This window comes from Chiloscyllium plagiosum, chromosome 29 (genome assembly GCF_004010195.1).
Source record: "Chiloscyllium plagiosum isolate BGI_BamShark_2017 chromosome 29, ASM401019v2, whole genome shotgun sequence".
Taxonomy (NCBI): Eukaryota; Metazoa; Chordata; class Chondrichthyes; order Orectolobiformes; family Hemiscylliidae; genus Chiloscyllium; species Chiloscyllium plagiosum.
The window spans coordinates 3,305,393-3,329,224 of NC_057738.1; the positions used below are offsets into that span (position 1 = coordinate 3,305,393).

The 23,832-nt window shown below is 40.5% G+C and overlaps 1 protein-coding gene across 1 annotated transcript; it reads right to left on the reverse strand.

The window, feature by feature from the left end:
• Window positions 1-5,153: 5,153 nt before the first annotated feature.
• Window positions 5,154-23,501, reverse strand: smim13 (small integral membrane protein 13). Its single transcript, XM_043719037.1, has 2 exons — window positions 23,080-23,501; window positions 5,154-9,647 (listed from the first exon to the last, which is right to left on the reverse strand). The coding sequence occupies exons 1-2, from the start codon at window positions 23,153-23,155 to the stop codon at window positions 9,454-9,456; spliced, it is 270 nt and encodes an 89-aa protein (XP_043574972.1). The 5' UTR covers window positions 23,156-23,501; the 3' UTR covers window positions 5,154-9,453.
• Between the last annotated feature and the right edge of the window lie 331 nt (window positions 23,502-23,832).

The window sequence follows — 23,832 nt, forward strand, 5'->3', positions numbered from 1 at the left end:
CACTATATCTCAGTACATGTAACAATAATTAATCAAACCTAAAATACATTATATCAAGTGTCAGAATCAAACAGTGACAATCATTACAGTCACAGCTCGACCCTGCACACCTTTTTAACATTGCTTTCAGCAAATTTCATTGTTTCATATACCAAGTGTCATTGTATTCTCAAATGTCATTGATCTTATGCTATTCTGCACATGTAAACAACGAACAGATGTCTTTGACTAACAGATCGCCAAGGAGCCAATTGGACCGATCTCAAAACCAGCCTCAAGCTTTTTTAAAATTTTCTTTCTCTGCTTTTTTATTATCCCCACTCTACCGCCCATCTGCAGTAGTGCTTATATTTTCCCCAGCACCCATGTTGTGTGTGTGCAGGTGTGAGACACAATGAAAGACACAAGGTGTACAAATCTTTATTCAATTTCCACCACCAGGATGAAAGAAAACATCCACGTGGCCAGTGACAAGCAGTGCCCTTCACATCAAAGGGAAATGCTGCAGTGGAGGGCAGAGATTAAAACAGAATAGAGATGGAGGGGGAAATAATACTCCATTCTCTGTGGTGCCTACCTTTTCCTGAAAATCTCGAAGCTGCTGATGGACACTCCGGCTCTGACATCACTTCAGAAGAGGGGCAGGCAATCGGCCCCAACGACCCCCTCCGCAGCCCGCTGTCTGGACCTGTTTATGGCCAGTTTGACCTCAAGCTTTTTTTTTTCTCCTGTTTATATTTTATTAAACAAATTACAAAACAGTTTACAAAAAAACAGTTAACATTTACAGCTGTATACAACAGCAACTTTACAAGGGAGAGGAGCAGCAAAGCCAGACCCCAAACCTTACCGTTCAACCAGTTTACAGGGAGATGAGGACAAACCTCAAATCCTAGTTTCACATATAAAAGACAGTACCTCAAGGTTTTATTAACACAAAGGAATATTCAGCATCTTTGTTATGAGATGTAAACTACCTAATATTTATCCCCAAAAGAAATGCACCTCTACTAATGATCCTTTATAGACAATTATGTGCACCCAAGAATTACTCAACAATAGATGTCTAAACCTTATCTAGCTCATCCACTACAATTCGGGAGTAGCACGATGGCTCAGTGGTTAGCTCTGCTGCCTCACAGCGCCAGGGACCCGGGTTCAATTCCCGCCTCGAGCAACTGTCTGTGTGGAGTTGGCACATTCTCCTCATGTCTGTGTGGATTTCCTCAGGGTGCTCTGGTTTCCTCCCACAGTCCAAAGATGTGCAGGTTAGGTGAATTGGCCATGCTAAATTGCCTGTAGTGTTAGGTGTAGGGGAATGGGTCTGGGTGGGTTGCTCTTCGGAGGGTCGGTGTGGACTTGTTGGGCTGAAGGGCCTGTTTCCACACTGTAGTGAATGTAATCTAATCAAAAAAATCATGAAAGTTACATCATATGAAAATAATGCTAGATGGAAACAATTGACATACTGGGAAACAACCTCTATTAATGAGCCTACAAAACCAACCAAGGAGAGGAAACAGCTAGTTGTCAAAAACTTTGTGAACCATAGGTTTAAATTATTGCCATAAAGCATGATATAGCTACTAAATGTCACAATTCAAAGTACATAACTACTGTTTGTTCATTAATTGATCCAGAAACCGTGAGAATGACACATCTCGCCCAAATTTGACTTTATTCCTTGTCTTTTAGATTTCATCTTGTGCTGAAAATCACTGCAAGTGCGAACAGGCTATTCAGTCCACTCAAGGGACCCAGCTTCAATTTCAGCCTGCGGTGACTGTGTGGAGTCCACCATTTTAATTAGGGCTTTTGTCTAGCCATAATGGTTTGGTTTAATAAGCCTAATGTCCTAAGAGGAATTTCGAACAAATGTGGGTTTAATAATTGATGCTATTGAAGGTTGAGAGTTGTGGTCTTGTTATGCTGAGTGGCATTATTTATTTACTTACTTATTTATTTATTGATGTGTAATGAGCGTAGTTGTGAGTTCTTTTGTCGACTAGTATAATAGTTGGTTTATTGTTGCTGTTTTTGTTGTTAATGTTATATTTTTATATTTTTGTAATTTTATAATTTTGTATAGCAAATATTTTTCAATAATCATAGAATCAGAGATGTACAGCATAGCTCCAAACCATCCACGCCAAACAGATATCCCAACCAAAGCTAGTCCAACCTGCTAGCACCCGGGCCATATCCCTCCAAACCCTTCCTATTCATATACCAATCCAAATGCCTCTTAAATGTTGCAGTTGTTAACAGCCTCCACCACTTCCTCTGGCAGCTCATTCCATACAAGTACCACTCTCTGTGTGAGAAAGTTGCCTCTTAGGTCTCTTTTATATCTTTCCCCTCTCACCCTAAATCTATGCCCCCTAGTCTGGTCTCCCCCACCCCAGGGAAAAGACTTTGTCTATTTATCCTATCCATGCCCCTCATAAATTTTGTAAACCTCCATAAGGTCACCCCTCAGCCTCCGACGGTCATGGGAAAACTTCCCCAGCCTGTTCAGCCTCTCCCTATAGCTCCAATCCTCCAACCCTGGCAACATTCTTGCAAATCTTTTCTGAACCCTTCCAAGTTTCACAACATCTTTCTGATAGAAAGGAGACCAGAATTGCACACAATATTCCAGTTCCACCCAAATAACTTCCATGGATGTATTTCCGGGAATATCCTCCCTCAGTACAGCTGTAATGCTATCCCTTATCAAAAATGCCACTCCCCCTCCTCTCTTGCTTCCCTTTCTATCCTTCCTGTAGGAGAAAGTGAAAGTCATTCCTGAAGAAGGGCCTGTGCCCGAAACGTCGAATCTCCTGTTCCCTGGATGCTGCCTGACCTGCTGTGCTGTTCCAGCAATAAAGTTTCAACTATCCTTCCTGTAGCATTTGTGTCCTGGAACATTAAGCTGCCAGTCCTGTCCATCACGAAGCCACGTTTCTGTAATTGCTATGATATCCCAGTCCCATGTTCCTAACCATGCCGAGTTCATCTGCCTTCCCTGTTAGGCCTCTTGCATCGAAATAAATGCAGTTTAATTTATTAGTCTTACCTTGTCCCTGCCGGCCTGACTGTTTGACTCACTTCTGTTTTCAACTGTACCAGTCTCAGATTGATCTCTTTCCTCACTATCTCCTGGCTCCCACCCCCCATCTTACTAGTTTAAATCCTCCCACCAGCTCTAGCAAATCTCCCTGCCAGTATATTAGTCTCCTTCCAAAATAATTTTTAAAAATTAAATTAAAAATCAAACAAGAACATTTCATTAATTCACCATATAATTCAAAATGTCAGTTATGCACTCCAGTCCCTTGGTCAACTAACTTACTGGTATTTTTAACTGGTTCCATTTCATTTACATTTGTCTGTATTATGCTGTTAAAACAAAACATAACTTTGGCGTATTTCCAAAAAAGTATATTAAGCCTAATGATTATTACCAGAAAAGAACAATACATACCTCTTACATAAAATTTTAGAAAAACTTGCAACTTTTCTGTGTCCATTAAGGCTTAGCTTTAAATGTAAATGGTTAAATCACAAAACAATGGGAATTGGGAAAAATCTTCACTGGTTTGAATCATACCTGTCACAATGAAAGATGGCTGTTGCTGTTTGAGATTAGTCATCTCATCTCAGACAACTCTGAGGGAGTTTCTCAGGCTACTGCCTGCAGCCCAACCATCTTCAGCTGCTTCAGTGACCTTCCTCCACCATAAGCTCAGAAGTGGGGATGTTCAATGATTGCACAATTTTTAACATCATTTGTGACTCCTGATACTGAACCATGTCTGAATGCAGCAAGACCTGGAAACTATCCAGGTTTAGGCTGGCAACTGGCACATAATATTTGCAACACACAAGTGCCAGGCAATGACCATTTGCAATTGGAGAGAATCTGAACATCACACTGGACATTCAATGGCTTTATCATTGCTAAATGCCATACTAACAACATCCTAAAGGTTATCATTGATCCACTTCAGTCTATGAGTTCCCAAAGCCTGTCTTCCATGTACAAGGCACAAGAAATGTGACAGAACATTTCCACTTGCCTGGATGATTCTAACAATACTCAAGAAGCTCAACACCATCTAACACAAAGCAGCCTGTCTGAACATTTCAGGAGATGGCACCATTCACTCTCTCCATCAGTGGTATGCATCATCCACAATATATACTACAGGAATTTACCGGGGCTCCTTAGACAGCACGTTCTGAACCCATGACTATGACCAACTAGAAGGAAAAAGGCAGCACATACATGTGAACGCCACCCACTTGCAAATTCCCCTCCAAGCCACTCAGCATCCAAATATGGAAATATCTCACCATTTCCTTCACTGCTGCTGGATCAAAATCCTGAAATGCCCTGACAGTATTATGGCTTTACTACGGATTGCACAAGTTCAAAAAGGCAGCTCACCACCACTTTCTCAAGGACATCTAGGGATGGACAATAAAAGGTAGCCCAAAATTGAACAAAACCCAATATTGAATAAAACAAAATGAAGCAGCACAAAAAAGTAAAAAATTTTAAAACTTGCTTTGTTTGTGCTGTGCAATTTGCTAATATCCAATTAACTGTTTACTTTTTCTACTCTTAGTAATTCAGATGTATGTGCACATCTGTGTTGTTAGTTAAACAGATAGTGGTTACTTAGCCAATTATATAAATACTAAGGATACAAGAGCAAATCAGAGGCGAGGTCTTCTGCAGTGATTAATTCATCATCTGAGTTGTCCTCCATCTACAAGGCATGAGGAGTGTAATGGAATACTTCAACTTGCCCAGATGATTGCAGCTCCAATTCTGAAGAAGTGTCATTGGACCTGCTGAATTTCTCCAGCAATTTCTATTTTCATTCAAGATTTCCAGCATCCATAGTTCTTTGGGTTTTATAGTTACTTAGCCAATTGTTAAAGTATTATGAGTGACTTGTGATGCAACAGATATTCAGGGAATAATTAGACATAGACTTTTATTTTTATAGAAGATCATCACTGATTTCTGCTAAAGGATTTCAAGGATTCATCTTAGGAAATGAAGAAGGATTTGGAGGATGCAAGGAAGGAAGGAAGGAAAATAGAATAGAATAAAATAAAATAAAGCTACAAATAAAAACTTGTACATGTACATACAGTGATGTTTTCACTTTTAATTTTATTCTGTTGTGCCATCACAGCAGTCAGTTTAAGAACCAGAAAACATTTTAGGGTATTAACATTCAACTGCACTGTTAAGTGAAAGCAGCATTTATCTTGTCTGTAATACTGTGTGAACATAACCATAAAATTTAATGTACTCACACCATGAAAGCATTTTGCAGTAAATAAACAGTCCAATACGCATTCTAATAAGTTAAACATAAAAGGGATTCAAACTAAAGTTCAAAATTAACTAGAAACATTAAATCTATAGCAACCTATTAAATTTTACACTCTAATTGTTACCGTCTATTTTTAAACTTAAAACAAAGAGTGGCATAATGCCCTGCATTTGTGACAAGAATGCAATGTTACTACGATGAAAGCACAAGCACCTACATATTGTAAAATTTGAGGTAGCCGATCTGATGCTAGACATTCAGTTTAGGCAACAAGAAGAACAGCTTTTTACCTTATGAATGGCTGACACAATGGCTTTGATAGAACCCACCCATCACTCATTACTTCACGGTGGAGGAGTCCCCAATTTGTCACATGAGAATATAGATAATTCATTGACATATTTAATTAATATTCATACCATGCAACTGGGAGTTGGATTTAAAGAAGCTATGCAAGTTTCCCAGGAGATGCAAATGCCAGATCAAAAAAAGCTGAGTACCTTTGACCGTATTCATTATGGGTCAGAAAGATCAGGTATTCTCAGTTTCCTCAATGAAGCACGTGGACTCCCCTCTGTTGATTGCAGCCTTTATCATCCAAAAAGACTTTCGCACTCATTCCCTCCCTTTGATGATCTTCCTTCCACCCACCCACACATCCAACACCTGGACTGTCACCAAAAGTCATTGGCTGCAAAAGTCTGCCTTTGGTTTTCCTCACAGTTTAGCTGGGTGCCAAATAGGACGTTGAAGAAAATAATTATAACAAGGTCCTGCAATTAAAGTGAGCAATGGAAGTGCGTCCCGACCTTGCTTTTGAAACTAAAATGTGCAGTTTGTAAAATAACTGCAACTCAAAAACTTTTATAGTGTTTTTCATGTATGAACAAATGCTGTTAAAGGAGAACTGGGGGTATCCCGAACAAGAATGAAGTATGGGGATGTGGCTGAAAGCAGAGCCAAAGAAGAGGTGCAGGGTTTGGAGAATGAATTCCAGAAAGGACACAATGGTAGAAGGTCATAGTGGAGCAGACACGAGAGATGAGCAGGAATACCACAGAATTAGAACAGCACAAGAGGTGCTGGAGTGCATTGCTTAAAAACTATTACAAAGGTTGGGAGAAGTGAGGCCAAAGAAACAATTAATAAGGAAGATGTCTTTAAGTTGATAAGCAGAATTACATTTGGGTGTCAACAAAGGAAAAAGCAATTGGAATGTAGCATGTATTAAAGAAACCAAACTGGAAGGTGACAATAACTCAGAGTGGTTTCAGTGATGTCACACAGAAGCTAAGGATGTAGGTCAGAAGATGTTCTAATGGTAAAAAGTAGGTAGCATTGGTGAACAGACTGGATGCTGGATCTGAAGTTTAGCTCAGGATCGAAGAGGATTATTGAGTTGTTGGATTCAGTCTGAGCTGCTGCATGAAGGCTGGAATTGCTGACTGGGAAGAAATATCTTGTGGTCAAAATCAAACACAAGGTGGCCTCACATTCAGAGCCAAAGAAAATCCAAGGATTTATAGTTCAAATAGAGGCCATCTGGGGTCTTGTCAGTACTATATGCTAGAAATACAAAGTAATTCCACTGCCCCTCTGTATATTTTTCCATTTTGAATGTATCAATAGCTTCTGTCACCATTACATTGCATTAAAAGATTTCATAACACACAACCTACAGAAATAAATGTCTCTGTCTCTCTTGTTAAAGTAGTTGCGATGATTTATGGTTATGTTTTCCCAATGAGACTAGATAGTATTTCCCATTCATTCTGCCAATGCCTGCATAACTCTAATTCCATTGTTGAGCTGGTGAAAACTGAGGCTACATGGGCACATGATATTAAACATCAACTGCAAACTGTGAAACTTACCAACTAATATGCAAAAGATCATTCGTGGAAGACAAAATTGGGTATTCTCTTAGCTGATCCAGTGCATGCAGATAACACCACCGCAAATCAGTGAAAGATAGAAGATGGGAGGGACTAAACCTTTCAACAAGCCAAAGATGATGCAGAAAAGGGGAAATTATAACTATGTTGGGATTATAGGAATGCAATCTTAAAATGCTGCAATAAGAGAGCTGGACATTGAACAAGAGCTCGGAGCATGACCTGTAGGTGAACTACTAGCTGTAACAAAAAGATAGGATGTGAGACCCTAAAATAATATAGTACATGGTATTGGAGGATGGAGGGATTGATTGCGTCAATGATTGCAGAAAATTTGAAATCAACAAGAGGAACAGCACTGTGGCCATAGCCATACCAGGTAACAACAAATGCCTGATCATCTTAACATGTGGCGAAATATGATAATTCAAAACCATGTATTATAGATGTGGCACAAGTCAGCATGCCTAAAGACAATAACAGAATTTGACCATGTATCTACATCATTACAGCCCTCTTTTTTTGATTTAAATTATCAAGTCTTTACAGGTACTTTTTGGCTACATCAACTGAGATATCATGCAACAACAATGGTTTTCTGGTGACAGTAAAATTAAAACTGCACATAAATCAAAACTAGTTTTTGGTGTAATCCATTCAAGAAACACATTTTTTCCTGCCATGATGCTTGAGAGGTATTTTGTAGATGTATTGAAAGATTATGTGCTGCATGGAATAAATCAAAACAAGCTATCCAATACAAACTGTTCTCAAATGACATATACAAGCTGAAGCTTTAACTGCTGAGAACTCAATGGAAAATCAACTCTTAGTAAGACCTCTCTCCAATCTTCTGCCCTCTCCCACTTTTATCCTTCTGTTTGCAAACTCGCAAACTATTATTTTCATGCAGATGATTAGAAGAGAAGCTGTCCAACACCACAACCTTACAATGTCCAGAAGGAACACAGTATTTTATTAGGAGGGGCTCCCAACGTTATTCTTCCTTGATTAAGAAAGGAGTGAAAAAGTGAATCTCTGCACTCATCATAAAAAATGTCCATTGAATGGAAGATTTCCATTACAGGCGCTCTGAAATTTTTTGAACTAATTCTAAGTAAGTATTGCACAACCTAATGCCAAGAAAATCCCTGCCACTCTCCTTTAACAGCGTGCATCAACTTCCAAACTTAACCGTTTTTCCAGAGTTCAAAATACTTCTATTCTCCACAACAGTTATTCCTGCTGTCAGCCCATGTTGCCAAGGGCTGGCAAACATTATTCCACTTCGGGTCTTTATGACTGGCACATGGATGTGAATACCATCCTGCAATTTGAATATTGCTTTGAAAGTTGAAAATGACTGTCTCACTGCAATGGCTGAAGACAGCAATAAGCAAATAAATCAGTCTCAATCTGCATAACTGTTATGAAACCCCTTCATACAATTAACGAGAAATATCTTTGTGTCTACAAGCTGAGTAAGAATGGGCGAGAATGCAAAATTTTCAGTCTATAAATAATAGTCATATAGTGCAAGTGATGAAACCAAGAGGTAAACTAACAACAAAGTATGTCAGTGAATAGAAATAATAATCCCATCATTACTTTCTCATGAATCTCTAAAGAGCTCTTCACTGTTTTTGAAACGTTAAGGTTTGTTGATCTCACTTTAAGAATCTAAATGAAAGCAAGTGAGGTTGCCCCATTAACTCGTTAAACAGGAAAGTTGCAGTAGAAAATGGAATATCCATAATGTAAACATATTCAGTGTTTCTTCATAATTATGTGAAGTTTAAAAAAAAATCAGAAGCACCTAAAGCAAAGTTCAAACAACATACATATTAAAAAGTGCTATTCATAACAAACTTAGTACTTAGTTCAGTTATTGAGCAATTCAGAAACATTCAATAAAATGGTAGTAGCACAGTTTGATGCCTGACTCCTGCAATCTAAGTCAGAGAAACATACCAACTAATATGCCAACTGACTTTCTCAGCACTGCGAGAAAATTAGAAAATGGAACTCTGGCAAATTACATTAGATCCACGTAATTCTCTGCAACCCCAAAGCTTTACAGTTTCCCTTGCTCCGAGAGAATGTATAACTGACTTGCTCAAAGTACAATCAATCAAAGAAAGCACAGCAAATCAGTCACAGGCTGAGTGCTGCTTAACAGACATTAAACAATTTCAAATAAAAAGGGAACAAAGTTTGGTTCTCTACGTTGTTCCTTCAATTGGTGCCCTCCGTACACGTGCTGATTTGGGTCTGTGGCGTAGAGGTGTGGGTGGCGAGTCTCCTACACTTTCAGTTTCTGATGGCTCCGTATCTCCCTGCAGTGAGCTGGTATCACCTACAAGTTCACGAAGAAATTTGAACTTGGACAGAAATAGCTGCCAAACCACATACCAACCTAGAAAGCAAAAGAAAAAACCATTACTTACAATAATGATCAAAATTGGCAGCGTTCTTAAGATTCATAACACCTGCTACTCGACAGGATAAGAGTTTGTAAGTAAATTGCAGAACTGCAGAACAACTAGAGACATTATTAAAATCTTCAAGGTCAGAAGCCACAACAATGTACAACTACCTTCAATACATGATTCAAGTTCACAATATGATACAACATACAGGGAGGCTGTTCATGCCTGGTCTTGAAAAAGAGAGCAATCTAATCTCGTTCTTGAAGTCTACTCCTGAGCAAACCATTAAAGAGACACTTGCCTGGCTGGGAATCAAGGTTACCTCCAACCTTCATATTAAGTTCAAAAGGCACTTGACATTGGCACAAATCATCCTGCTCTCCAAACCCACACCATGTATGAACTGACAAATTTTCCATAGAGTTAGTTAAACCTCACCATTTAATTTACAAGAGGATGATCACGTCCTTTTATACGCATTCAAGCACACTCTACATTTTGAATACCCTGGTAAAATTCTGAGACAATTCCTACAAATCAACCAATTAGGTAAAAAGTTTAATTACAGAAGAGGTGAAAATTACTATGCTCTTTGCGACAGATTGCAAGTAGTCACTATTGTAGTGGAAATCATGATCAGTGATTTATGGCTCTCCAGCTTACAGGCAACAGAGGCTGACACACCTGACAACAAGATCATTTTGTTGCAAAATCATCTTTTGGATATTGATGGGCTGGCAAATATATAATGCCCTTCTCTAGTCAGCCCAAGATGATGGTACAGTTATCTCCTCTAAATCCCTGGCAGCAGTTTGATACAGTGACTTGCAAGTCATAGATAGAACAGGGGGCAAGAGAGGAGGGGGAAATGGCGTTTTTGATAATGGATTACTTTATGGCTGTACTTAGGAAAGATATTCCTAGGAATACGTTCAGGGAGGTTACTTAAATGGAACTGAGAAGTAAAAATGGGATGATTACCTTATTGAGATTGTGCTATAGACTCCCAATATTCAGCAGGAAATTGAGAAACAAATGTGTAAGGAGATGTAAGAATAATAGAGTAGTTATGGTAGAGGATTTTAACATTCCACACATAGACTGGGACAGCCATAGTGTTAAAGGTTTAGATGGGGAGGAATTTGTTAAGTACATACAAGAACATTTTCTGACTCAGTATGTGGATGTACCTACTCGAGAAGGTGCAAAACGTGGACCAACTCTTGGGGAAAAAAGGCAGGGCAGGTGACTGAGGTGTCAGTGGGAAAGCACTTTGGGGCCAGTGACCATAATTCTATTAGTTTTAAAATAGTGAAGGAAAAAGGATAGCCTGCGTCTAATTTGGAGGAAGGCCAATTTTGATGGTATTAGCCAATAACTTTTAAAAGTTGATTGGGGAAGGACGTTTGCAGGTAAAAAGATTGCTGGAAAATGGGAAGCCTTCAAAAATGAAATAACAAAAGTCCAGAGATAGCATGTTCCTATTCGGGTGAAAGGCAAGGCTGGTAGGTGTAGGGCATGCTGGATGACTAAAGAAATTGAGGGTTTGGTTAAGAGAAAGAAGGAATAGGTATAGACAGCAGAGATCGAGTGAATTCTGAGAACGGTATAAAGGCAGTAGGAGTATAGTTAAGTGGGAAATCAGGAGGGTGAATAGGGGACATGAGATAGCTTTGGCAAATAGGGTAAGGAGAATCCAAAGGGATTTTATAAATACATTAAAGACAAAAGGGTAACTCGGGAGAGAATATGGCCCCCTCAAAGATCAGCAAGGCAGCCAATGCGTGGAACTGCAGGAGATACTAAATTAGTATTTTGTATTACTATGAGGGAGAACAAGGCAGATTAGAATGGGGGGGAAACAGATGGTGACATCTTGAAAAATGCCGATATTACAGAGGCGATGGATGTCTTCACGTGCAGAAATGTGAAATAATCCCTAGGACCTGACCAGGTGTACTCTAGACCTCTGTGGGAAGCTAGGGAAGTGATTGCTGGGCCCCTTGCTGAAATATTTGTATCATCGATAGTCACAGGTGAGGTGCCGGAAGACTGGCTAACACGTTGCCACTATTTATGAAAGGTGGTAAGGAAAAGCCAGGGAACTATAGGCTGGTGAGCCTGACATCAGTGAGGGGTAAGTTGGTGGAGGGAATCCTGAGGGACAGGATTTACACGCATTTGAAAGGCAAGGTCTGATTAGGGATAGTCAATGTGGCTTTGTGTGTGGGAACTCAAAACTAACTTGATTGAGTTTTTTGAATAAGTAATCAAGAGGATTGATGAGGGCAGAGCAGTAGACGTGATCTATATGGACTTCAGTAAGGCTTTTGACAAGGTTGCTCATGGGAGACTGGTTAGCAAAGTTAGATCACACGGATTACAGGGAGAACTAGCCATTTGGATACAGAACTGGCTCAAAGGTAGAAGGCAGAGGGTGGTGGTGGAAGGTTGGTTTTCAGACTGGAGGCCTGTGGAGTGCCACAAGGATTGGTGCTGGGTCCACTGCTTTTCAGCATTTATGTAAGTGATTTGGATGTGAGCATAGGAGATATGATTAATAACTTTGCAGATGACACCAAAATTGGAGGTGTATTGGACAGCAAAAAAGGTTACCTCAGATTACAATGGGGTCTTGATCAGGTGGGCCAAGGAGTGGCAGATCGAGTTTAATTTAGATAATCGTGAGGTGCTGCATTTTGTAAAGGCAAATCAGGGCAGGACTTCATGGCAAGGTCCTAGGTGAACAAAAAGACATTGGAGTGCAGGTTCATAGTTCCCTGAAAGTGGAGGTCGCAGGTAGATAGGATAGTGAAGGCGGCATTTGGTATGCTCTCCTTTACTGGTCAGAGCATCAAGTATAGGAGTTGGGACGTCATGTTGCGGCTGTACAGGACATTGGTTAGGCCACTGTTGGAATACTGCATGCAATGCTGGTCTCCTTCCTATCGGAAAGATGTTGTGAAACTTGAAAAGGGTTCAGAAAAGATTTACAAGGATATTGCCAAGACTGGAGGGTTTGAACTATAGGGAGAGGCTGAACAGGCTAGGGCTGTTTTCCCTGGAGCAGAGGCTGAAGGGTGACCTTACAGAGGTTTATAAAATCATAAGGGCATGGGTAGAATGAGAGGGGAAAAATTTAAAAGGGACTCAAGGGGCAACCTTTTCACGTGAGGGGGGCATATGGAATGAGCTGCCAGTGGGAGTGATGAAGGCTAGTACAATTACAACATTTAAAAGGCATTTGAATAGGTATATGAATAGGAAGGGTTTAGTACTGGCAAATGGGACTAGATTAGCTTTGGATACCTGGTCGGCATGGATGAGTTGGATCGAAGGGTCTGCTTCCGTGTTGTACATCTCCACGACTCTATGACCACTTCAGATAGCAGTTAAAAATGAATGATATTGGTGGCGTCTCATCTGGACCAAAGCAATCAAGCATGACAAGTTTCCTTTCCCAAAAGCACTGTTGTAAAAATCCAAGGGGTTCACCAATCTATCACTTCTACTGACAGTGTGTTTTTTTTAAATTTCTTTGAGCCCAACTTTAAATCCTGTAATTGTTGCGCTGGGACTATAGCTTACATTCCTTGGATTACTAACCTAATAATTTAAGAATTACACCACCATCTCAGATGACCTTTTAAAATTAAAATGTGAGAGGTGGTCTGAAATCACCATGTTATTTTCATTTGGGGGGGTTGAGAGAATTTCATAATACCTCTTGCTCACAATTAACCAGGATGGTATTGAGCTTTTTTTAACATTATCAGAGCAGCACTAATACAGTATACAACAAAATATCCAGCCATAGGTCTGCAGTTTCCTCCTCTTCAATCCTTAACCCTTTACTATCCAAACTATTACTGACTTAAATTTTGCATTAAGGTTCAGTTTCCTAATATACTGTCAGCAAGCAGCTGAAACTCGTGTAAGCCCAAGTTTGCTGTCGATGATACTGGCTGAATAAAAAGCAGCATCAGGGACTGCTGGGATAGTTGTCAGGGCTAGAAGGCTGAAACATCTCAAGAAACAGGAACAGAAGTAGACTAGGTTATTTATGGAGACTGTTCTATCATTTAATATGATAACTGACTGATCTTGGGCTTGAACTCCACTTTCCTGCCGACTCAAGATTTGTTGATTCCCTCCTGACTGATGGCTGCATTATATCATCATACTAACTTTGTGTTCTGCATAAAACAAACCCAAACTTCTCCAAATATCAATATATAATTTTTTTCACACCCTTTAAAAATATTCTGCTTCTTTATTATTGACTAATATGAATAACCCCACAACAACCAATATTATATATCACCTGCCAACTCACTTGTCTATACTTCACCTCTTTGCAGTCTTTCAGTGCCCTTCTCAGAGCCTTCAATATGACAGTGTACATCGCTATGAGTCTATGACCACGTAGCTTTGAATTGTCAGTAAACCTAATTGCATTACGTTTTGCTTAGGTCAGTGCTTCCCAAGCTTCCACCGCCATCCTTCCTCTCTACCCACCCATCCCCACCCCCCAAAAACCATGACCCTATTTCAAGAACTGAAAATTGTCCTGACTCCTCTGAGAACTGAGTGTAGGGAGGGAGTTGGGAAGACTCAACAAGGAGACAAGTGCAGAAGAGCCTTTGCTGCCTCTGGAGTTCACCACCCCAAAAATCTCACCTTGGAACGCCACTTGGGAAGTCTGGTCCTGGCTGCAGAGACCACTGCTTGTCCCTACTGACTATATCGCCACAACATTCTCCACTTGAAAGGCATCTGCACTATAGCACCATGGTCAGGCTGCTCATCCACAGAGGTAGCAAACACCTTATTCCTATTAATCAAGGACAAGGGCTGAGGCTACTCCATTTCTATCTGTTGGACCCATTCCTACACCTGCCTGATTTGATTTACAGACACACCCTCATGTTCCTGACCATGTATCAATTCGAGAGGTTTTAACAAACTTAAGAGACATGACTGCCTCCTGGAGTATGCAGGTAATTCTCCCAAACTGATGCGCTGCAGGCTGCATCTCAGACTTGTTGACACAAAGGTAAACAGCGAGGAGGAGCAGAGAGACTGAAAAAGAGATAATAGGCAAGTTAAGTGAGTGGGCAACAAGATGACAAATTAAAAAAAAACAGATTTGGAATATGTTAATATTAATCTTCAGAGAGATTAATCTTCAGAGGTGCGTTCATAAAAGGAACACAAACTTAGTGGGCAGGTACATTAGCAACCAAGGCAGCAAATGGCACGTTTGCCCTTATTGCAAGGGGATTGGATTACAGGAAGTAAGTCTTGCTACCATAAACCATATTAGGTGTTTGGCCCCTCCAACCTACTCCATCATTCAATTGGATCACGGCTGATCCGACACTACTCATGTCCACTCCTGCCCTTTCCCCAAAACCCTTGATTCCCTTACCGAACAAACATCTACTTCAGCCTTAAATATACATGAGGACTCTGCCCCCACAGCTCTCTGCAACATGGAGTTCCAAACACTCAATTCTCTCTGAGAAGAAATTCCTCCTAATGTCAACTTTAAATTTCTGCCCCTTTATTCTGAGATTATGCCCTCTATGATTCTATGACCCTGCTTCTAGACTCTACCACGAGGGGAAACATCCTCTCTGAATATCCCCTACCAAGCCCCTTAAGAATCCTATAAGTTATTGAATTCAATGAGATCATCTCATTCTTCTAAATTCCAATGAGTAGAGTCCCAAACTGTTTAACCTTTGTTTATAAAACACAATCCCTCCATACTGGGTATCATTCCAGTCAACCTTCTCTGAAATGCCTCCAATGAAACAATACCATTTTCAGGGCTTTGGCAAAACCACATCTAGAATACTCTGTGCAATTTTAGTCTCTGGAGCCAATGAAGGAGATACTTATATTGGAGATGATACAGCAAAAGTTCACTAATTTGGTCTCTGGGATGAAGAGGTTGCTTAATAATGAGAGGATGAGTAAGTGGAGCCTATATCTCTCAATCTTTTAAATTCCAGAAAATACGGTCATTGAAGCTAGAACATTCTGAAGTATCTGAATAGGATAGATGTTGAGAGATTGTTTTGCACAGCTTCAGATGAAGCAGAAATCATTAGGGGGGAGGAGAAATTACTTCACTCAAAGGGTTAGGAATCTTTGAAGTATTCTATCCCACTGGGTTACGAATGCTCTACTGGTGAACACATTGATGGCTAGAATAGACAACATCTATTCTCAGGAAAGCAAAAGATATGGGGAGTTGGTGAGAAACTGGAATTTAAGGCCAAAATCCACCACAATCATGTTCAGTGGTGAATATGATCTGCTCGTATTGCTTACATTCTGGTGTTCGCCCAACCCTCCTTCCCATTTAGTATTGTAACTTAGCTCCTCTCCACGGTTGATACCTCTTTCCTTGCAAACTATTACCCACATCCAATCTCCCTCCTCACAAAATTCTTAAACATGTTGCCACCTTTCAAATCCACATTCCTGAACTGTTTCAATCTCCTCTACTGCATACACAGCCCTAATGAAAATCACAAATGCAATCCAACATGGCTGGAATTCACTAAAGTATTAACTTTTCTCAATCATTTTAACCACCTTGCAAACTTTGACAACTGACACATCTCCCTCCAATTTTCAGATCTGTTGGGCTGCTCTATTTTAGTTCCACTTGTACTTATTGGTATATATCACTTATACTAACAACTCCTTTAACAGCATCTCTACCTACCCAGAAACCACCACTTCCAGAGTTTTTGAAAGAGCCATGTTTGGCTTCCTCACCTACATGTTTAGTACTATCATTCATAGGCATGAAGGCAACTTCCTTCTGTGTCTCAATTTCTTTGGAGTCTCCAGTATCTGTGTGTGTGTTGACAGAATGTTTGGGAAGTAAAGGACGGGATACAGGTGGTGGTGGGAGAAAACTGCTTCCTCCAGGAGAAATTCCTCTAGTGTGGCAGGAGAAAGCCCTGCCACAGCTTGATCAGCATGTGGTACAACAGACCTTCCTTCAAAGAGACTTTCTTTGTTAAATCCCCCCATGTCTTTCCATCTCCCTCTCCCTCTCTTAATTAAAGATGCTATTTAAGTGAAAGCTCCTGATATATCCATTTGTACCATGTGTATCAGGCACACAGATAGTAAATGCAGACAAATGGGACTAGTTCAGTTTAGGAAACCTGGTTGGCATGGACAAGTTGAGCTGTAGGGCCTGTTTCTGTACTGTATAACTATGACTTATGACATTTTCAGAAGACAAAAATATCAGATACAGTAATATAGGAGAGGAAAATACATGTGCAAAAATATTGCAGGTGCTAAAATCTGTAATCCTCAGCAAAGATCTTAGTTTCTACTTCTTCCAACGCCACCTTCATAAATTTCAAGTTCACCTTCTTGAAATGTGAAGGTCACCTTCACCTCTGCACCCATTTCTTTTATCTGGAGTTTTCCTCCTTGAAAATTAGATCTTTTCATTCATCTTCACAATTGCAATTTCACCTGGAGTCCTCCCTACGGCCTCTTATCCTCTCTAAATCTTTTCATTTCAAACTTATTTCCATTTGGATTATCAGTGTTCCATTCTATCAGATCCAATCTTAACCTTGTCAGTAAGCTTGCTGATCTTGTTTGGCAAACTATGCCCTTGGTTATAAGTCAATAACAGAATTCATATAGGGCAGCAAGTAATTATAACAGGAAAGGACATATAGGGTGTTGAGCAAAATTATTAAAGTAATAGACTAAATATATCTTACTCAATGGTCGTTTTTTTTTTAAAGAATATTTGGGGTATTGTGTACAGACCGAGTCTGCTTTATAAAGAATGATCTCCATGTCACAGAGATAGTGCAAATGATTTTCACCAGACTGAACCCTAGCATGATGGGACCATCAGGAGGTAGTGCAGTAACTATCTGTTTAACCTATAGCACTGTGAGAGAATAAGAATTTGAAACTTGATGGATATGGACAGACACTCATTATCATGTTTTAAACAACCATTTACACGGTGAGAAACTGCAGATTTTCAATAGGATTCTCGATTCCCAATAGTTTTCGCGCCTGTGCAGGACACTCATTTCGATTGACAGAGATGTACGGGCTCTGAATGTACTTTAATGCGCAGTTACTGTGTGACCCTGCACTCAAAGTTACATTGTTCATAATCCTGTCAGAAGTTATAATACCTTCAATCTGAAAGAGATAGCCATTCCTCACCTACTTGGCTTTCAGAAAGAACATCACTCAGCTGTGGAAGAGGCTTTTGAGACTGATTTAAAAAATGGCTTAATTCCCACTGCCAAACAACCACGCTAACATAACACGGATGTATTATAGGTAATGACACCAGGAGGAATAACATGGAACAGTCCCTCTGTGCAGATCCTGCTTCATGTGTTTATGATATTGGAGCGTCTTTGACACCTTCCTGTTCCTGTGTTAGTAATTTGAGAAGCTGAATGACCTCTTCCTATTCCTTTGTACGTGACTCCAGGTGTAAAATGGCCTGGTTCAGATCCCGTGTAAGTGTCGTGTGGGGCTAAGCAAAGTCCTTGTCTTTCTGTGTATCCGCTGGGAGGGACTGAATGGGCTGTCCCTCTTCTTGCCCAGTTTTGATTGGCTGAATGGCTTCCCCACATTATTGCGAAGGCAGATTGATGTACTGATTGAACTCCTCCTTTTACTGTAGAAATCTGCAGCACTGTTCCATGAATGCTACCGACAGATTAACAGCATAGGCTTGAACGTTGTCTCAGTCTTGTTTCAACCAAGACTGAGAGATGATGAAGTGTTCTGAATATTGAATATTGTGTAATCTGAATATTCAATATTGTAGAGTGAATATCCTCACTTCGGATTGATGCAAACTTAATGGAATGAGTAGCCTGCTTCCACACTGCAGGGATTCCCTGTTGACAAACTGGAGATGCCTGAGCTGAGGGAGCTACACTGAGGATCTCCTGCAGTGATTTCCCACGGCTGAGACGATTGATGCCCAATGATGAGAAACATCTTCCCTTGTGCTGTGAATGATTCCAAACACTGGAGAGTTTGAAATAGAATGTGATGAAGTGTAATTTTGATCAGCCTCCTTGATGTTATCATCAGTTAAATACTGTCTAGATATCATGGCCATTTATTCTTAGCTGAGACCTTCTATTCATCTCTATCGCTCATATTGATAGGCCATGATGTAGGAACAGGCAGTGGATTCTTCAAGCAGAGAGTAGTGAACGTCAGGAATTCTCTATTCCAGTACGTTACCTCCAACTGCTCCTCTCTAGCAGGTTTGAGGGTCTGAATGGAAAATCAGAACATCAGACTCAGAACCAGGATTAGGTCGTTAAACTCTATGAGAAGAGAAATAGGATCAATGAAATACAATCCCCTATAAGAAGTGAAGTGGTTATTAGTTAATTGTCTTCATTTCTGTGGATAGGATGCCCGTTTATCATGGGTTACCGGGCCCTTGGCTATATCAATTTGCTTTCCTGTACTTCTGCTGTCACCCCTCCTCACCTCCAGAATGATGTAACTATCAATTATTGAAAAATTACTCAATCCTACATAAAGTTCCCTTTTTCTCTATTTCAGACCCAGTAGCCCCCATACTCAAGAGATCATCCTCCACCATTTCAAACCTCCCATAAGTAAAACGTGTCATCACTACCTCCCCTCCCCATTAGCATTCTGAAAGGACTGTTCACTCTGCATCAACCTGGTCCATTTTTCAGTCATTCCCAAAATCTCCTCCCCTTTCCGTACAATTGCAGGGCATGCAGCAGCTGCTCTTTACTTCCTCTGTAATCACTATCCAAACACTCCTTCCAGGTGGAACAACAAATTATTTGTACTTGTTTAAATAAGAGAAGTGAGGAGTTGGAGATGGACCACGTAAAAAGACTACAAAGAGAAAAAGGTGGAAACTAAAAGCAACATGACAGAAATATTCTAGTTCAGGGCAAGAAGGCAAAAGCATTTATACGATCAGTAAAATATAGACTAGGTGGGGGAAATAAATTTCCAACAGAAGAAAATCCGTTACCCTTACCTGATCTGACCTACATGCGATTCAACATAAAGAAAGTGATGTGACTGACTCTTAACTGCCCTCCAAAATAGCCTAGCAAGTCATTTAGTTTGTACCAAACAGTTACAGACAAACTACAATGGAATAAAATCATTAGGTCTACCTGGATTAACTAGTAACCAGAAATGACAATGGCACACTCAGGCCAGTTGATCCTGCAACGTCCTGCTTATTAACATCTGGGAGCTTGTGCTAAAAAAAAAATGGGAGAAGTGTCCCACCTCATTAAGCAACAGCTTCACTTTCTTGCACTCTCAAGAGCACAGTATGTACTCTGAGTTGGGGACTTCAATGTCCATCACCAAGAGTGACCTGGTAGCACAACCTGGGAGCTTGTGCTAAAAAAAATGGGAGAAGTGTCCCACCTCATTGAGCAACAGCTTCACTTTCTTGCACTCTCAAGAGCACAGAATGTATTCTGAGTTGGGGACTTCAATGTCCATCACCAAGAGTGACCTGGTAGCACAACTGGCTGGTTGAGTCCTGAAAGACATAGCTGCTAGACTGGCTCTGCAGCAGCCAGTGAGGGAACCAACAAGGAAAGACCTACTACAAAATATCCTCTCCAATCTACCTATCATAGGTACATTTTCTATGACAGTATTGGTAGCAGGCACAATGCACATACCTTGAAGACAATTCTTCACAATAAAAATACCACTTATTGTGTAACACTAGCACTGTACTAAATAAGATTCATAATAGATGTAGCAGCTCAAAACTGGACATCCATGACATGCTGTGGTCCAGTAGCAGGATTTTACTCAACCACCATTTGTAACCTCTTTGTTCAGTATATCCCTCACTTTGTCATTGCCAACAAGACAAGGGATCCAGATTAGTTTAATGAAGAACGCAGGAGAGTATGTCAGACACAGCATGAGACATACCTAAAAATTGGTTGCACTAATATTCAGGTTGAGTTCTACTAGGGTCACTCTGCTTTCAATCTCATTACAGCCTCAGTTCAAATATGAGCAAAAAGCCTGAACTTAGAGGCAAGGAAAGTACAACTGCCCTTGATTTCAAGGCAATATTTGACCCACTGTGGCATCAAGGGGCCTTAGTAAAATTGAAGTCAATGGAAACTGGGGAGACAGCACTACAGGAGCTCTATAATTTTGTAACTTGCCTTTTAATTCACCAAAGCTGTCCTCTGACAAAACAAGTTTAAAAAAGTTTAGAATATACCTCCTTTGTGTGCCCAAGTAGAGCACCTTCCAGATCTGCAACCTCTACAACCTAGAAGGACAAGGACAGCAGGCACATGCAAATACTACAATCTACAAGTTCCCCTTCTAGCCATCAATATGCTGACTTAGCACTATAATCACCAGTCATTTACTATATCCAGGTCTAAGTCCTAAGCACCCCTCCTAATAGCATTGTGGGTGTAAACGCAGCAGTTCATGAAGGTGTGTCACCAACACCTCACCAAGAGCAATGTGACCTGGGAAGCAAACTCAGGCCTTGAAGAAAGTGTTGCTACATCTCAAAACAAGAAAAAAACTGAAACAGAGAATTGGCCACAGACTTGTGCTCTGAAACGGAGGCAGGGATGACTGGCCATATCTTGACTGTGTACAAAAGGAAGATAGTGACCTGGGATACAGCGCTGTGCTGATAGGACTCCACTAGAATCTTTATATTTAAACCAGTGTTCTTCTGCATTAACATCACTGTTTCAGATTACTTCAACAGGAATCACAATTCATATCATTTTCTAGGGAGATAATGACCAGAACCTCTGTAGATTGGACAGAAAGGCAGAAGGAACAGTCTGTGATAAATCAACCATTCGGAGCTAATGTCAATTAGTTACAATAGAAAGTAGCCTAGGAGATACTGGGAAGAAAATATAATGAATATGGCAGTTGTAAACCATGGAAAATGTTTCAACTAGAAATGATCAGGGAATCAACAGCCAGACAATAATGTTTATAACTGAAAGAGAAACACATGTGCACAAACCAAAAATACTGATCATTCCATTTATAGATACGTAATTGGATAAGTAATCCGGAGCTGGAAATGTGTTGCTGGAAAAGCGCAGCAGGTCAGGCAGCATCCAGGGAACAGGAGAATCGACGTTTCAGGCATAAGCCCTTCCACAAACCAAAAATACTGATCAATCCATTTATAGATACGTAATTGGATAAGTAATCCAGAGGCCTAGGCTAATGTTATGGGGACATGAGTCAAAATGCCACCATGGCAGCTGGCAGAATTTGAATTAATAAATCTGAAATTAAAAGCTAGTCTTATGAACAGTCATCATGAGATCAGTATTAGTTAGTGTAAAAACATATCTTGTTCATTAAAACTCTTTTTAGAAGCAAATCTGCCACCCTTACCTAGTGCTCAGTAGTTAGCACTGTTGCCTCACAATGCCAGGGACCTGGGTTCAATTCCAGCCTTAGGCAACTGTCCATGTGGAGTATGCACATTCTCCCACTGTCTGTGTAGGTTTGCTCCGGTTTCCTCCCACAGTCCAAAGATGTGCAGGTCAGGTGAATTGGCCATGCTAAATTGCACAGTATTAGGTGCATTAGTCAGAGGGAAATGGGTCTGGGTGGGTTACTCTTCAGAGGGTCAGTGTGGACTTGTTGGGCCAAAGGGCCTGTTTCCACACTGTAGGGAATCTAATCTAATCTGGCATACAATTGACTCCAAACACACTAGCATATTCTGCCCCTTTGACTGCCCCCATTCCGTTCAAAGGCAATTACCAATAGGCAACAAATGTGTACTTTCCCAGCAGCAGGCACATTCCATAAAAGAATAAAAATGTGCAAGTAAAATCAGATCCTTGAAATATATACAAATGTACAGGTACCATGCTAATGTGTCACATATACATTTGAATTAGTATTTATAGTTTATGAAAAATATACATCAACCTAACTATACATTTGAATGCATTAATATAAACGTCTAAGTTCGCACTATCTGTCCAACATTCAAAAGCTGTGAGGTCTTGAGGTTTGCATGCATTTTACTGCAGATTCATTTGCCTCGGAGAAAATAATATGGTGTTAGATCCTACCACTTCAGGTTAGATAATGATGAGATCCAGATGACACGTAGCATCTTTAAATCTGTTCTAAGCATTTTTTTTATTTTTATTGTAAAGCTCTCAGACCAATTAAAGATTAAATAATGTTGAAGAAGCACACACCAGTGCCAATATATATTGCGTTGTTTTTTAAGAAAGTAAAAAACACTTTATGATTTTTTTTGTACTAAGTTTGATTCATGATTCAAGAAATGGTGGGGATAGCTTTATTACCCACATCAGGTTTGTTACTCACCAAAAACCATAAACAAGAGGACGCAGAAGAGAGTGGCGACCAAAACCAGCAGGGTCAGACCGATGCTCTGTAACATTGCGCGCCTGAAGGCGGTGTCCCGTGTCACTAGCAGCTGCAGGACTCACTCCGTGATTCCACTAGGCCCAACATCGGCTTCACACTGACGTGAAGCTCGACTGATCACAGCGCCGACCCCCAATCACGTTCTCCACAATCACACTGGCCGTTGCTAAAAAGCCGCAGACGACGCGCTCTGATTACAGAACCTATCGGTTACCGCAGTTTCCTGCAATCTTTCCTCTTACATTGACAGATGTTCTTGCCCAAAGCCTGCGCCGCGCCGCGCCGCCCCGCGGCATGTCGGAAGTTGTAGTTTTCCGACGGCAGAGTCAGCTCGGCCTTAGTGCAGCCGAGAACTACAGTTCCCAGCATGCAGCCTGTTCCGGGGTCAAAGAGGACTGTATTTCCGGTTGGTGCGGTTTAATTGAAGACCCAAAAGAAAGCTAATTCCAAAAGGAAAGTGATTTAAATTGCACATGGCGCGAACTTCATCCTCCAGTTTATAAATGGCATTTGTTTCCTCAATGCTGGGAAACGCAATTGTTGCCTTTACTATATATTTTCTTACGATGTTCTCGCATCTCAATGTTATCTGGTTGCTAGGTGATGTCAGCAACACAAACCTTTCCAGCAGGTACGTGGAGATAGTCTGAGCGTCAGAGTGTAGAGAGGTGAATGCCAGCAAGTACAAGA

Excerpts from the sequence above, each read along its gene's own strand:
- smim13 (XM_043719037.1), bottom strand. The coding sequence starts at position 23,155 with ATGTTACAGAGCATCGGTCTGACCCTGCTGGTTTTGGTCGCCACTCTC. Across the intron at positions 9,648-23,079 it reads CCTCTTGTTTATGGTTTTTG|GTTGGTATGTGGTTTGGCAG; the intron begins GTGAGTAACAAA and ends TTTGCTTTCTAG.